This window comes from Tursiops truncatus, chromosome 5 (assembly GCF_011762595.2).
Source record: "Tursiops truncatus isolate mTurTru1 chromosome 5, mTurTru1.mat.Y, whole genome shotgun sequence".
NCBI lineage: Eukaryota > Metazoa > Chordata > Mammalia > Artiodactyla > Delphinidae > Tursiops > Tursiops truncatus.
Window position 1 is genome coordinate 137,005,251 of NC_047038.1, and position 14,160 is coordinate 137,019,410.

At 42.2% G+C, this 14,160-nt stretch overlaps 1 protein-coding gene across 4 annotated transcripts in view; it reads right to left on the reverse strand.

The window, feature by feature from the left end:
• Window positions 1-1,007: 1,007 nt before the first annotated feature.
• Window positions 1,008-14,160, reverse strand: part of GUCY1B1 (guanylate cyclase 1 soluble subunit beta 1) — a 47,662-nt gene continuing 34,509 nt past the window's right edge. For all 4 annotated transcript variants that reach the window (XM_033857428.2, XM_073805630.1, XM_033857429.2 and 1 more), the window contains 6 exons: window positions 9,651-9,848; window positions 6,417-6,654; window positions 5,351-5,491; window positions 3,799-3,953; window positions 3,372-3,498; window positions 1,008-2,256 (listed from right to left, as the gene is read on the reverse strand). In XM_033857428.2, coding sequence (XP_033713319.1) covers window positions 2,233-2,256; window positions 3,372-3,498; window positions 3,799-3,953; window positions 5,351-5,491; window positions 6,417-6,654; window positions 9,651-9,848 — 883 coding nt within the window. In that variant the 3' untranslated portion in view covers window positions 1,008-2,232. The remainder of the gene's footprint in view (window positions 2,257-3,371; window positions 3,499-3,798; window positions 3,954-5,350; window positions 5,492-6,416; window positions 6,655-9,650; window positions 9,849-14,160) is intronic.

Genomic DNA, 14,160 nt, shown 5'->3' on the forward strand with positions numbered 1-14,160 from the left:
GGCTGCCGGCAAGCATTTAACCTCCAGGCCCTCTCCCTTCCCAGGAGACGCGGGTCAGGGTGGGACTAAAAGTTCCCACCCTCTGAACTCCAGGTCGGTTCACCTGGCAACAAGCTCCCCCCAACCCAGCGCAGGCCCCGAGTCACGTCACTAACATGATGAAAGACACCTTTGTCATTTTCCTCACTTAGGAAATTCCTGGAGTTGTGGCAGCTCCGAGCCAGAAGGGGACGGGGGCTAAGACCAAACGTATACACCTCTTATCACAAACCACAACGTCACACCTTCCACGACGAAGAGACAGAACATGTCATCTGGTGACTCAATCAAGATTTCAGTAAAATGAGATAACGAACTGGTCCTGAAATATATTTGTGCATGGGTATAAACTGCTATTCTTCTGTAGTTTAAAAACATGTACCTATTACCCTCAAATCAAGCTGAGAAACTCTTACCTTTCCATAACATTTGGTTCTACTGGTGCTACCCAGAAGGGCTGAACGGATGGGACCCAGAGGCACTGAGAGTAGGCTTCTCCAAGGGACGCATTAATTCACCTTCAGACAAAACCATCACAAAACCCAGCTGGTCTCCCGCCGACTTCTTCCCACCCCACTTCCGTCCTCTTGTTTCTCACGCTCTGAGTATTCTTTCTGTGGATTGAACATATTTCATTCATCACTATGAATATCAGACGGTTTGGCTATTTGTATGTGTCTTTCACCCCTAAAATGCCGGGAGCTCGTCAGTGTCACTTCACACGTATCTGTGCAAATATCCTCCCCACCCCTGCCAAGGTTGGTCTTGCCGCTGTCATTGGAGAAAAATACCATCTGGGAATAGGCCTGAGGAAGAGGGACCATTCAGCTTTATCCTAACAGCAGGGAATCAAAATGAAAGCCTGTAACAGGCAAAGTGATAAGATGTATTCCAAAAACGGCACTAATCAATCAAATGACCGACAAGACTATTCATTTCATTTTTATTGAATTAAAAACTGTCTAGAGACAAGTGAAAAAAATAATTTATTGCAGGATCTCTTACACATGAACACAGAACATTTTACACAAATATCAATGTGCTGATAGGAAATGCTAAATTTAAAGACAAACATTTTTACACAAAAGTAATTGTACTGTATTTTATAAAGATAGATGTTAATAAATTATCAGAGCTACTGAAGGACGACAGGCTAACGAGTCCAACAGGAATGCGTTCTATGTTGGAATTAAAGTAAGTTTTCTGAACACGATGCCCTGGATATAGTCACATTCTTGTAAGCTAAGATAAAGGAGCTAATTTCTGGGAATAAAGGGCCAGCAGGGGCTCTGACGAACAGGAACACCCCAGCCATGCCTCCAGCTTTTTCCTTGGATGTGGTCAGAGCCCCTAACGTTTACCCCAAACTAACGCAATAGCTCGTTGTGAAACAGTGCCGCTTTAAGAGCTGCACGGGAGTAGTGAGACTTATAATTACACAAGGGGCACAATGCAAACGACAGCGTTTTAGAGGAATTATAATTGCCACGGGATCTGAGTGAACAACCCAATAGTTTAATAACAGAAATGTGCATTCTCTATTTCTGAAGGAAAGTGAGCATAATTCAAACTAGTGAGTATTTTCTTAGCATGATATATTAATTCTTATTTGGGGAGTCTGAAAATAAATTGTATTTTTTCCCTAAAATTCTGAATTCACTCCTTTAGAAAATGATTTCTATAATGATATACACCAACATGACAAAACTTTTTTATATGTTATAGTCATTAAAATATACATATGCATATATAGAGAGCACTGAACAGATATGGAAAACCATGGGGTGTGTGTGTGTGTGTGTGTGTGTGTGTATATATATATATAGAGAGAGAGAGAGAGAGAGAGAGAGAGAGAGACATGGCCAAATACTGTTCTGTTTCATTTAATTAAATTCAACGAATATTTATTGGGTGTCTACTACTTGCAAGTCACCATGTTAGGTGATGCCTGTAGTAGATTTTAAGACACGTGAAGCTCACATCACCCACACGAAGCCAAACTTCAGATAATATACTAAACCTTGAAAATACTCACAAGCAGAGCTCAAGCTGAATAATGAACAAGGAAAGAGATAACCAGGAGAAAGGCTTGGGGAAATGGAAAAGGACCAAGGGAGTGACTGCTCCCAGGCTTGGCAGGAGTTAGGGGAAGACTGGACCTCACCCCGTCCTCTTCACCTCAAGGTCCAAGATTCAGTTGTCATCCTGCTTTGTTTCCTTTACAAAGTGGAAAAAATAGGGTATTAATTTTCAGTGATAATAAAGCTTGTAGGACTCCCAAAAGATTTTCTTTCTCTTTTTAAGTAAAATTTGATCTGCATTCATATCTACAGTTTTTCTAAGTCATTCCCAGCATCACGCTGGATGAGACAGAAGCACCCAAGTCAAATGAGCAATGCTGGCGGGAAGCTAATTTATCAGAACATCGGGAAGCAAGCTAGCACCAGAGGTGAGAACAGTGAAGAGAAGATGAAGATAAGTATTTCAGAACTTGGCATTCCATTCCTTTCAGGACTTCTACTCTAAACGTATTTATAACGAATGTGTACATCCAGGAAAAGACATATAGTCAAGGAGTCTCCCCCCCCCCAAAGAACCAGCGCATCAGCGGGGAACAAAGCATCAGACTTGTTTCTGATGCAACCCACTGGGAGCGGGGAAAGCTGGCAGGGCCTCGGTGTCACGAGCCACCCTGGGTCACAGGACCACCGAGCGAACCCCAGAGTTCTGAGGCCCCCCAGCACCTGGGTTCAGGCTGGAGTACACCCAGGGCACGAGCAGGCACCTATAGCCTCCCTGCGGAATCATTTAGATTCCGGAAAAGTATAGATCACTCTTCTCTCCAGGAAAGACACACGAGGGACCAGGATGTCCAAAAATGCCCAAACATCCCCCGAGGTGACAGCGTGGCCCTTACAAGGAGCTGGAGCGTCATGGTTAGGAAACCTCCCGCGAAGGCGGCCCTGTCTTGGCCCTGATGGCGCCCTCACGACAGCTGAGGGCGCTGGGGAGGGCCCGGGGGCGCCCCTCACCGCCCACTCCCCAGCTGGGTCTGAGCCAGATTGCGGAGGAACAACCAAAACCAGGTCTCCTCCGTCTACTGCTTTGGTTTTAATCTCATTAGAGGACAAAACCAGCAACCATAAAGTCTCCGCTAAGAAGTCTGTATAGTTCTAACCGGCTCACTAATGGTTCAGTATTTCTGCTGCTCTACTGAAGAGTTCGCGTAAGCAAGAATTCTTTGCAAATGAAACGTGTTTTCAGTGATTATGATTTAGCTCCCATGTTTATAGTCTGTCTTAAAAAAGGAATTACACTCTGATGAGTCATACCTCTGTTCCCGTAATTTTTCTGGATAGAAACCAAACTTGCATTGGCTCTTTTTTGCCCTTCATGGACACTGGGCCTCTGTGCTCCAAATGGAATTGTGGGTCTGAATTTTCTGGTGTCATGAGACATCTAAAGGGGACAGGGAACAGGGAGAGAAACGTGGAGCACGGCTGCACAGAGAAAGTGACACACATCAAAGCTATTTAAAGGCACCTTGAGGTTTTAGTAACAATGATCATAGCAGAAACTCCTAAGATGGTGAAGCATCACTTAAATTGGAAATAATGACACCACCTTCTCAAATAAATAATAAATAATCCTAAGAGCAGAGGTGGTAAATGTTAAAGGCAATAAAAGCACCCAGGGAATTAAAACACATGCAAAGAGACATTTTTCAAATCAGTAAAAACACCTAGATGCGTCTCTTACCTGTACGTATATTCAGACACATTTATTTTTCCTTTTTGTCCAGTGGTTTCTGTTCGGCTTGTGAGGTTGACAGTATTTCCAAAAAGACAATAGCGAGGCATCCTCTGTCCTATGACACCGGTGACTACCTCCCCTGTGTGAACCCCTATCGTTATCTGCAGAAATCAAAGCTCCGCCTTAATAAAGTCAATACTGTGAATTATTGCTTCCTCTATATTAAAGAATAATGCAGAGTCATCATATAAAAATCATAAGAATTCTCTAGAACTCCAAGCATATTACAGACAAAAACCCTCACAGAAATCTTTCAAGAGGAACATTCTTTTTGCCAAGTTTGAAGCTTTCAAAGATGTGAATCTGGCAACTTACATGAGACACAGGAAAGAGATTTTAAAAAATAAACCAGAAGGGACAGGGGTTTTTATCTCATCCTCATGACTTTCAGTATATGGAATAAAGAAGATTTCAAACGGGTGGACAGGTTTCCCATTTCTATGGAAGAATGTAATACAATGGGTTCAATACAATATGAGTCTTTGTTTATACAGATGGCCAAAAGGCACAAGAAAAGATGCTCAACGTCGCTAATTACTAGAGAAATGCAACTCAAGATTGCAACGAGGTATCACCTCACACCAGTCAGAACAGCCATCATTAAAAAGTCTACAAATAACAAATGCCGGAGAGGGTGTGAAGAAAAGGGAACCCTCCAACACTGGTGGTGGGAATGTAAACGGGTGCAGCCACCATGGAGAACAGTATGGAGGTTCCTTAAAAAAACTAAAAGTAGAGCTGTCATAGGACCCAGCAATCCCACTCCTGGGCATATACCTGGAGAAAACTATAATTTGAAAAGATACATGCACCCCAGTGTTCACTGCAGCACTATTCACAATAGCGAAGACATGGAAGCAACCTAAGTGTCCACTGAAGGATGGATAAAGAAGATGTGGTGCATATATACAATGGAATATTACTCAGCCATAAAAAAGAATGAAATAATGCCATTTTCAGAAACATGGATGAACCCAGACATTATCATACTCAGTGAAGGAAGTCAGACAAAGACAGATATCATGTGATATCACCTATATGTGGAATCTAAAATATGACACAGACGAACATATCTACGAAACACAAACAGATTCACAGACATAGAGAACAGATATATGGTTACCAAAGGGAAAAGGGAGAGGGAGGATAAATCAGGAGGAGTTTGGGATTAACAAACACACACAACTCTATATAAAATAAATAACCAACAAGGATCTATAGTATAGCACAGGGAACTATATTCAATATCCTGTATTACCATAATGGAAAAGAACATGAAAAAGAATACACGTTATATATGTGTAACTGAACCACTTTTCTGTACAGTAGAAACACAACATTGTAAATTATACTTCAATTAAAAAAACATTAAAAATCTTAGTCTTTGTTGTCAAGATGTTATTCCTTGTACATAATTAATGATTAGCTGGTCAAGAATATAAATCAGTTGTCCAAAAGGTCTATTACTACCATTATAATATCTGTTTTATCTACTAACCTGAACAGATTCACCATCTACCTGGACCTGCCCGGCAATTTCCATCATGTCCAAAGCCAGGTGGCAAATGGAACGTGCATGGTGGATGCAGGGCTCTGGTAACCCACTCACCGTCATGTACTTATCACCGACCGTTTCCACCTAGCAGGGCACAGATTGGTCAGTACAAACATGACTGTTTCACTTGCTACCCTTACACAGAACACGTTCTTCCAATTGCTATCAATAACTTTCAACTTTCCTCCCCTGAATCTCTTAAAATTCTGATACCTTCAACTCCAACAAGAAGAAACGTCATTATTTGAAATGTACACATCTGGCACTTGGAGTCTGGTTACAGGCATTATTTTTCCTCTAGTTAAGTCCCGGTTTCTCAGCTCAGATATGCTTACTACCCAGTAGAACAATTTACTACCCTATTTCCCCTTAAAACACTGATGGTTGGATGGGCCAAAGCTCCACTGCCCCCAGTTCAGTGATTTATCCTGGTCATTAACCACTGATTTTTATGATGTGCTCACCAAGTGTTACACTGTTCCTCGGAAAAAGACTATAAAATAAATAGTCCTTGTGACACTTCTATGACTCCAGATGCCTGGGGGTGGTTTAGTTCACATTCTTGCCTTTACGAAGCAATATTCCACTGACTGCATTTTTCCAATATTATATTTGTTACTAACTGAAACCAAGGGCAGAAATGCCTTATAAACGTTTCCCTTCAAGCTGATGTTATCTAGAAGCAGGTCTGAGTCCCCTTCTTATGCTCCATGGCTTCTTTACTGTGCAAATCACTTTTACCTTTCAGTAAAAATGTCGCTTGCAGACCAACGACACGAATGCCATGTTTATATTATGTGTGATAAACCACCTGCACGGATTTAACATTTTATTTTAACTAGGGAATCGTCTGTTCCATTCATTTGGGTTACAAGGAAGAGAATGTTTTAGAACGAGAGGTATTATTTAAGAAAATGGTAAATAACGAAGGCATGAGAGCTGCCCGTACCAAGCCTGCAGGGCTACAGTCAGGGAATGGTGACTGCATTAGGACAGGACCTGGACTTGCCTTATAAACAAATGGATTTTTCCGGGAATCCGTCAGAGTGTCGAATCTGGTATAGAGGTCGTTGAGGAGGTTGACAATCTTCATGGCCCCTTCCCCAGACGCATGCTTGCTGCAGAAGGCGTTGAAGCCCACGATGCCGCTGAAGAGGATGGTCACGTTGTCGTACCTCTTCGCGGGCACCGGACGCTTGTGCCTCAGCTCGTTGGCCACGGACGGAGGAAGGACAGAGTACAGCAACCTGTCCAGAGGGGTGAGGACAAAGCCACAGTGAGAGATGCTGAGAGCAGCTTCAGTGCCTCTCCGGCCCACTTCGTAGACTTCAATGCCATGTGCACTGTGCAGGCTTGGGTTCTGACAGGACACCCGCTATTAGCCATCTTTGTAAGTCAAGTCGAGAAAATATAAATAATTGGTTTGTTTTAATCCCACAGAACATCCCCAAATCCAAACCAGTTCAAAGCAAATCAAAATAAGCCAAACGAAACAGAGGACTGACACCGGGAACTCAAAGTTTTCTTGTGTGGTCTTGTGTGTCGACGCTCCTGCTGGGATATTCACAGGGTGAAAGAAGCCATTCAAGCACTTAGCACTGTTTGGATCCCACAAAACCAGGGATACGTTCACCTCTCAGGGATAAGCCATCTGCCTCAACGTTTGTCATCTGACGTGAAAAGCAGATTTCCCCAACAAGGACCTACTGTACAGCTCAGGGAACTCTACTCAATATCCTGTAAAAACCTTTAACAGAAAAGAATCTGAAAACGAATATGTATATATGTATATATAACTGATTCACTTTGCTGTGCACCTGAAACTAACACAACATTATAAATCAACTATACTTCAATGAAAGAAAGAAAGGAAGGAAGGAAGAAAGAAAGGGCAGATTTTTCTGTTTCATTCCTGCCTCACTCCTTCATGGAAGAAACGGATAAAGCAGGTAGAAATTGGTCTAGACAAGAAAAGATCCTATTTCCGTTGACAATCCTGAGACCACGCTGATGGGACCAGGGGCTCTGGGGAGCAGGGAGAGTGGTGAGCACACGGGAGGAGTGAGAGCTGAGCAGAGAAGCGGAAGCAGGCAGACCTGCGGTTCCTTGACGTGACGGCGCACAGGAGTAGCCACCACCTCCGAGCCTCTTCCTCCCCTAAGCCAGACGGCACCGGTGCCAAGGTTAAGGTGCAGAATGGTGCTGAGGTCTCAGTTTTTCGCTACCTTTAGTGGAATTTATTCAGTGTTTCACTTTTCACTTTCAAACAGAGAACATTTTATACAACATTTTAAAGCTGTATTTGAATATTAAATGTGACCAGTACAACTACTTCATTTCAACAAAAATTCATAGTAAATGTTTATCATTAAATCACCTTGAAAACCAAACACCAACGAAGATGGAAACCTTGGTGGTTTTCTAATATAACAGCCGAGCAGGGTCCGAGTAACTCAGACTTACAAATCCAGGTGACTGTGAGCCTTGGTGCTAAGTGCTGTCTTACAAGCGCCATAAAATGTGCTGTTTTTCATGGTGGAAGCTGTACCACAGACTGATAAATATACATTTTGAGTGGTTTCTCGAGCAGTAGGAGGAATCTGACTGGCCCACCTCATCCCACATACTTTTGGAAATTTGCCAAATACCGGACCGCTTAAGGGGTTCCCTTCAGGGCCGTGAGGAAAGTAAAGTGGTGTCGAAGAAACTAGTTTTCAGCTACATTATACAAAGTAGGAGAAGGGCAGGAAGAAGCTAGGGATGAAGACAGACGTTTACGTGGATTCTCTATCCATCTAGCTGCCAATAAACAGTTAATTGCTGTGTTTACCTGTGGGCACAGCATCCAACCACAGGCAACACACACACATCAATGCAAGAAAAGGACAGGAAGTGGTGCTGTTACCAACCCTATGGTGTCAAGTAGAGTGACACAGTTCTTACACGAAGGAGGATGAGGTCAATTCTCCAAGACAGCTTCCTATTATACAAACGTTAAAAATGAACACGCAAGACCACCGGAAAAATTCTCTTACGAAAGTCAGTGATTTCATGCCTTTAATTGATTTTAATTAATATACTCAAGCAAGGCCAAGCAGTATGCACAATGTGTATCTGTTTAAATGAATTACCTGAAAACGAAATATTATCTTAAATGTTACTTGCCCAGTAGTTCATAATTTAATCCACCATTCGTAGAAAAATAACAGTTTTGTGTTTTGATACCTTTGTTCATGTATCAAATTACAGATGCAATTGCTGTCATCACAGATGACACTACAGTCTGTCAGACTCACACCTGCTGAACCCCAAAATAATCTGGAGTCCAAGAACAGAACACTTTCAAAATATAATGGCCAAATCTAAGTTCAGTGTTCTGTGACCCCCAGCACCTGGGCAGCCCTGGCACCTAGAGGTACACCTCTTGTGTGAAGAACTGGATGAACGGGTAGTTGGACTTGAAATATGCACTTGAATTATTCTTCTAATGACTTCCAGAGACATGCTTTGGCGTATATTCTTCCAGCTTGGTTTGTAAAATTACTATTAGGACTGACTGATTTCTGTGTGCATAACTTCTATCGAAGTGATGTGTTCGAGTTTACCTAGGACTCCAGACCTACGGCAGGTCCCACGCCTCGGAGTCCTGTTATAGGGAAGAACCTCTGTGTTCTATTACAAGCTAATCACTAACGGGGTGTTGCTTATCAGATTAAATTGTACACGATGGCCCATCTCTGGGAACCCTGCTCCCCAGGTCACGAGCCTTAAGCTAAATACCTTTGTTTAGCTACCAGGAAACAGCCTAACCAGGTTCACCAGGGAGCGGCCGCAGGAAGGCAGACATTCACACCTCCCAGCCCCAGACGCGGCCAGGAACCAGGAAGTGCTTAGCCTTAGCCCCGCCCCTTTGGCGGGTCCCACCCACCTTCGGCTTTAGCCCCGCCCCTTTGGCTGGTCCCACCCCCTTCGGCTGGTCCTGCCCCTTTTAGTACAAAAGGAGCCCGAATTCTAACTCAGGCCAGATGGTCGTTTGGGACACGAGCCCGCCATCTTCTGGGTCTGCCGTCTTTCCGACTACGATCGCTGTTCCTTGCCCCAGCAACTTGTGTCTGGATTTACGGGCCTGCTGCGCAGCGAGCAGCCTGACGGTCAGTCTTAACTACGGCAGGGCCACCGGCTACCACGCAGGCCAGCCCTGCCAGCCCTGCCCGCCCTCTTTAAGCACAGGGCACGTGCTTACGTGTCTGTCTTCTTCTTTTCATCTTCCAGGGCACGCAGTGTGAGCTGCAGCCTGTCCGTGAGGATTTCCAGCTCCTGCGTCAGCTTGTACTCCTCTCGGAACTGCTCCCCCAGCAGCACGAGGTCCCGCGTGGCATCGTGCAGGGGGATGTCGCTCAGGTACAGCCCTCGCCGGGTCAGGTCGTCCAGGTTCATGACACTGTCACAGGGAGAAGGAGGCACTGTCAGTCCCCAGGGTCCCCACGATAACACTGCCCTGGCTCCTGTCCAGGAGTCTAATCCCGCCGCCTGCCATTCAGCAGGTCAGGCGGAAGAAGATTTGGAGAAAAGCGAGAGGAATGTGCTTCATTCTTCTCAATATTTAAACATCTGTCAAAAGAGCAGTGAACCTGACATGCAGTGAACCTGACATGCAGTGGACCTGACATGCAGTGGACCTGACATGCAGTTTTGCCAAATGGCACTGTCTAAGGCCATCAGCCTAAATTAAAAGATAATGTGAAAAACTGCCCTACGAAACCTGCTCGGGTTTTTAACACAAGCCTGTTATACTTATTGCCACAGTTTTCCCTCATTATGAAGAGATGAAGAAAAAGTTATCTTTCCTCTCTTTAACAAGGATAACAGTGTTTCTTCTGAGAAGCTAGTTCATTGTTGCCTTAGGGGTTCTATGACGTAACTAGGCATCTTCTCTTTCACAGACAATGATGAAAGGTTTACAGCCTGATTTATGACCCATCTTCAACATGACTTTTCTGTACTCATGACTTTCTAACATGCACTTTCTATTCTGCTCTTACTTCTGGCTCTAATTTCTTCTACTACTCGTATTTTCTTTGACAAATTTTCTCATTTATTTGAAACAGTATCTGCTCTTGCTGAATTTGATGCATCTTCATAACTTAAGTCATTCTTAGAACAACGTGATATTTATCGATTCGGTGAAGATCTACCAGTAAAAAGTTGACTTTTAAAAAAATTTAGTATTTCGTTAAAATGTCTGAAGGTTACATTCTTGGTTTGAATTCTTTAAATGCAAAGTAATTATTTCCAGTTGTGCATAATAATAATTTCTCTAAAATGACATAACTGTGTTGTGACTTTACTAAAGAAATTGGGATTAATAAAATGTTTCCCTGCAATATATTCTCAGCAGAAATGTCCATAAATCAAAGCAAAAGTTAGCATGCTAATAAAGAAAAATAAAATGATCAGTTTACTATTGACACACACCCTTCAGGAAAGAGGCCAGCTCATCCAGCAAAGGGTCTACAAGACCTGCCAGTGAGCAGAGGAAAAATGACTATAACTGTAAAACGAAAATGAAGGGTTCAAATGCTCATACTGAGTGAGAAAACTTAATCAAATTACGTCTCATTGTTCTCAAAACATATTTATTATTTTAATGAGCTATTATTTTTTTTCCTGTTTTTTTCTTAACATCTTTATGGGAATATAATTGTTTTACAATGGTGTGTTAGTTTCTGCTGTATAACAAAGAGAATCAGTTATATGTATACTTATATCCCCATATTCCCTCCCTCTTACATCTCCCTCCCACCCGCCCTACCCCACCCCTCTAGCTGGTCACAAAGCACAGAGCTGATCTCCCTGTGCTATGCGGCTGCTTCCCACTAGCTACCTATTTTACATTTGGTAGTGTATATATGTCCATGCCACTCGCTCACTTCGTCCCAGCTTACCTTCCCCCTCCCTGTGTCCTCAAGTCCATTCTCTACATCTGCGTCTTTATTCCTGTCCTGCCCCTAGGTTCTTCAGAACCATTTTGTTTTTTTTAGATTCCATATATATGTGTTTTCATACGGTATTGGTTCTTTTTATGGCTGAGTAATATTCCATTGTATATACGTGCCACATCTTCTTTATCCATTTGTTTGCTGATGGACATTTAAGTTGCTTCCATGTCCTGGCTATTGTAAATAGAGCTGCAATGAACATTGTTGTACATGACTCTTGGAATTATGGTTTTCTCAGGGTATATGCCCAGCAGTGGGATTGCTGGGTCATATGGTAGTTCTATTTTTAGTTTTTTAAGGAACCTCAATACTGTTCTCCATAGCGGCTGTATCAATTTACACTCCCGCTAACAGTGCAGGAGGGTTCCCTTTTCTCCACACCCTCTCCAGCATTTGTTTGTAGATTTTTTGATGATGGCCATTCTGACTGGTGTGAGGTTATATACCTCATTGTGGTTTTGATTTGCATTTCTCTAATGATTAGTGATGTTGAGCATCCTTTCATGTGTTTGTTGGCAATCTGTATCTTCTTTGGAGAAATGTCTATTTAGGTCTCTGCCCATTTTTGGATTGGGTTGTTTGTTTTTTTGATATTGAGCTGCATGAGCTGCTTGTAAATTTCAGAGGTTAATCCCTTGTCAGTTGCTTCGTTTGCAAATATTTTCTCCCATTCTGAGGGTTGTCTTTTAGTCTTGTTTATGGTTTCCTTTTCTGTGCAAATGCTTTTAAGTTTCATTAGGTCCCATTTGTTTATTTTTGTCTCCATTTCCATTTCTCTAGGATCAAAAAGGATCTTGCTGTCATTTATGTCATAGAGTGTTCTGCATATGTTTTCCTCTCAGAGTTTTATACCGTCTGGTCCTACATTTAGGTCTCTAATCCATTTGGAGTTTACTTTTGTGTATGGTGGTCCAGATTCTTCTAATTTCATTCTTTTACATGTAGCTGTCCAGGTTTCCCAGCACCACTTATTGAAGAGGCTGTTTTTTCTCCACTGTATAGTCCTGCCTCCTTTATCAATGATAAGGTGACCATATGTGCGTGGGTTTATCTCTGGGCTTTCTATCTTGTTCCATTGATCTATATTTCTGTTTTTGTGCCAGTAACTGTTTTCCTCTTGGGGTTATTTATTTTGTAAGTAAAACTGCTTTCAGTTGATCTCATTTCGTGTGAGTACTGGTTTCTCTATACACAAGAGCAGGTCCCATATGACAACGGGTGAGTATGTCACTATGTAGCCAATTTCTGCATATGGTGATTAGCAAGTAGACTCTAAACTTCCTGCTTCTATTTCCAAAGAAACCTTTCTCTCCATGAGTAGAAACTGTCCCTATTGAGAAGCTGTCATTCTACCGATGCTCAACTTGGAAAGAGGCCGAAGGAAGAACACTTATTTATAGCAGTTGAAGATATATAGTTAGATCAATGGAGTTTATTAATAAAAAATATAAAGAGTTTATATTCCCTAATTTTGTCTCTTTTATTTTCGTAATATATATTCTCAGGGGAAAAACCCATCATTAGTCTTATAGAGTCTTTAATACCATATTAATAATTTCCAAGGAAGGTGTTACAAAATTCATTTGATTTTTCAGAAATTTGAAGACAATATCTTTAAATGAAAAGTGATCAATTGGACTTTAAACTAAATTTTTAATCAACAGCCCACCAAAACATCCTTTCTTGAGTGTTACTAGATAATGTGCATACATTTGGCCTGCACAAAGTTATCACCTAACAACAAGTTCTCTAGTTATCTGTGTCTACTGCTCTCAAGTAAATTTAGATATGTGTTTCTTATTCTAAATTCCCACGCATCTTTTAGTAGAATGCTTGTCACGTTGGGAAAATACCAACCTACAGTTTTACTTCCCTCTAATGTTTATTATATCTATTTTTTAAATTAATTAATTTATTTATTTGTTTTTGGCTGTGTTGGGTCTTTGCTGCTATGCACCGGCTTTCTCTAGTTGTGGTGAGGAGGGGCTGCTCTTCGTTGCAGTGCACGGGCTTCTCATTGTGGTGGCTTCTCTTGTTGTGGAGCGTGGGCTCTAGGCACGTGGGCTTCAGTAGTTGTGGCACGTGGGCTCAGTAGCTGTGGCTCGCAGGCTCTAGAGCGCAGGCTCAGCAGTAGTGGCTCACGCGCTTAGCTGCTCTGCGGCATGTGGGATCTTCCCGGACCAGGGCTCGAGCCCATGTCCCCTGCATTGGCAGGCAGATTCCTAACCACTGCACCACCAGGGAAGTCCCGATGTTTATTATAAATAACGTTATTTACATAAATGTCACCTTAAAACTATATTTTGAATAGTATATCTCAGTTAAAGTAGTGAAATAGTTTTAGTATAAAATAGCTTACATCCAGAAATCAGTAGAAAAGTAACTTCGTGGTGCCAAATATAACCATGTATTTCTGCCATCGCATTACATGCTTTATAGGTTTGCTTATGGACATATGATGTGTCTTTGGAGGGTACAAAACTACAGAGTTAGCTACCTTCAGATTAGGTAACCCCGGATCTAATGGCATAAACACTCAGCAACTTGACTAAGGCACGGCAAACAAAACAGAAGACATGACTCCTTCCGAGTTTATTGCAAATGTTCAATGAAGTTATCCTTGTTATAGAGAGGCGTATAAGAAGAGTTGTGAAGTCTAAGCATACTTTGTAGAAACAATTGAATAAAAAGATATTGGACTCCTTCATTAGCGCCAGATGGGTACTTCTATCTATTATAATTCACCTCGAAGTG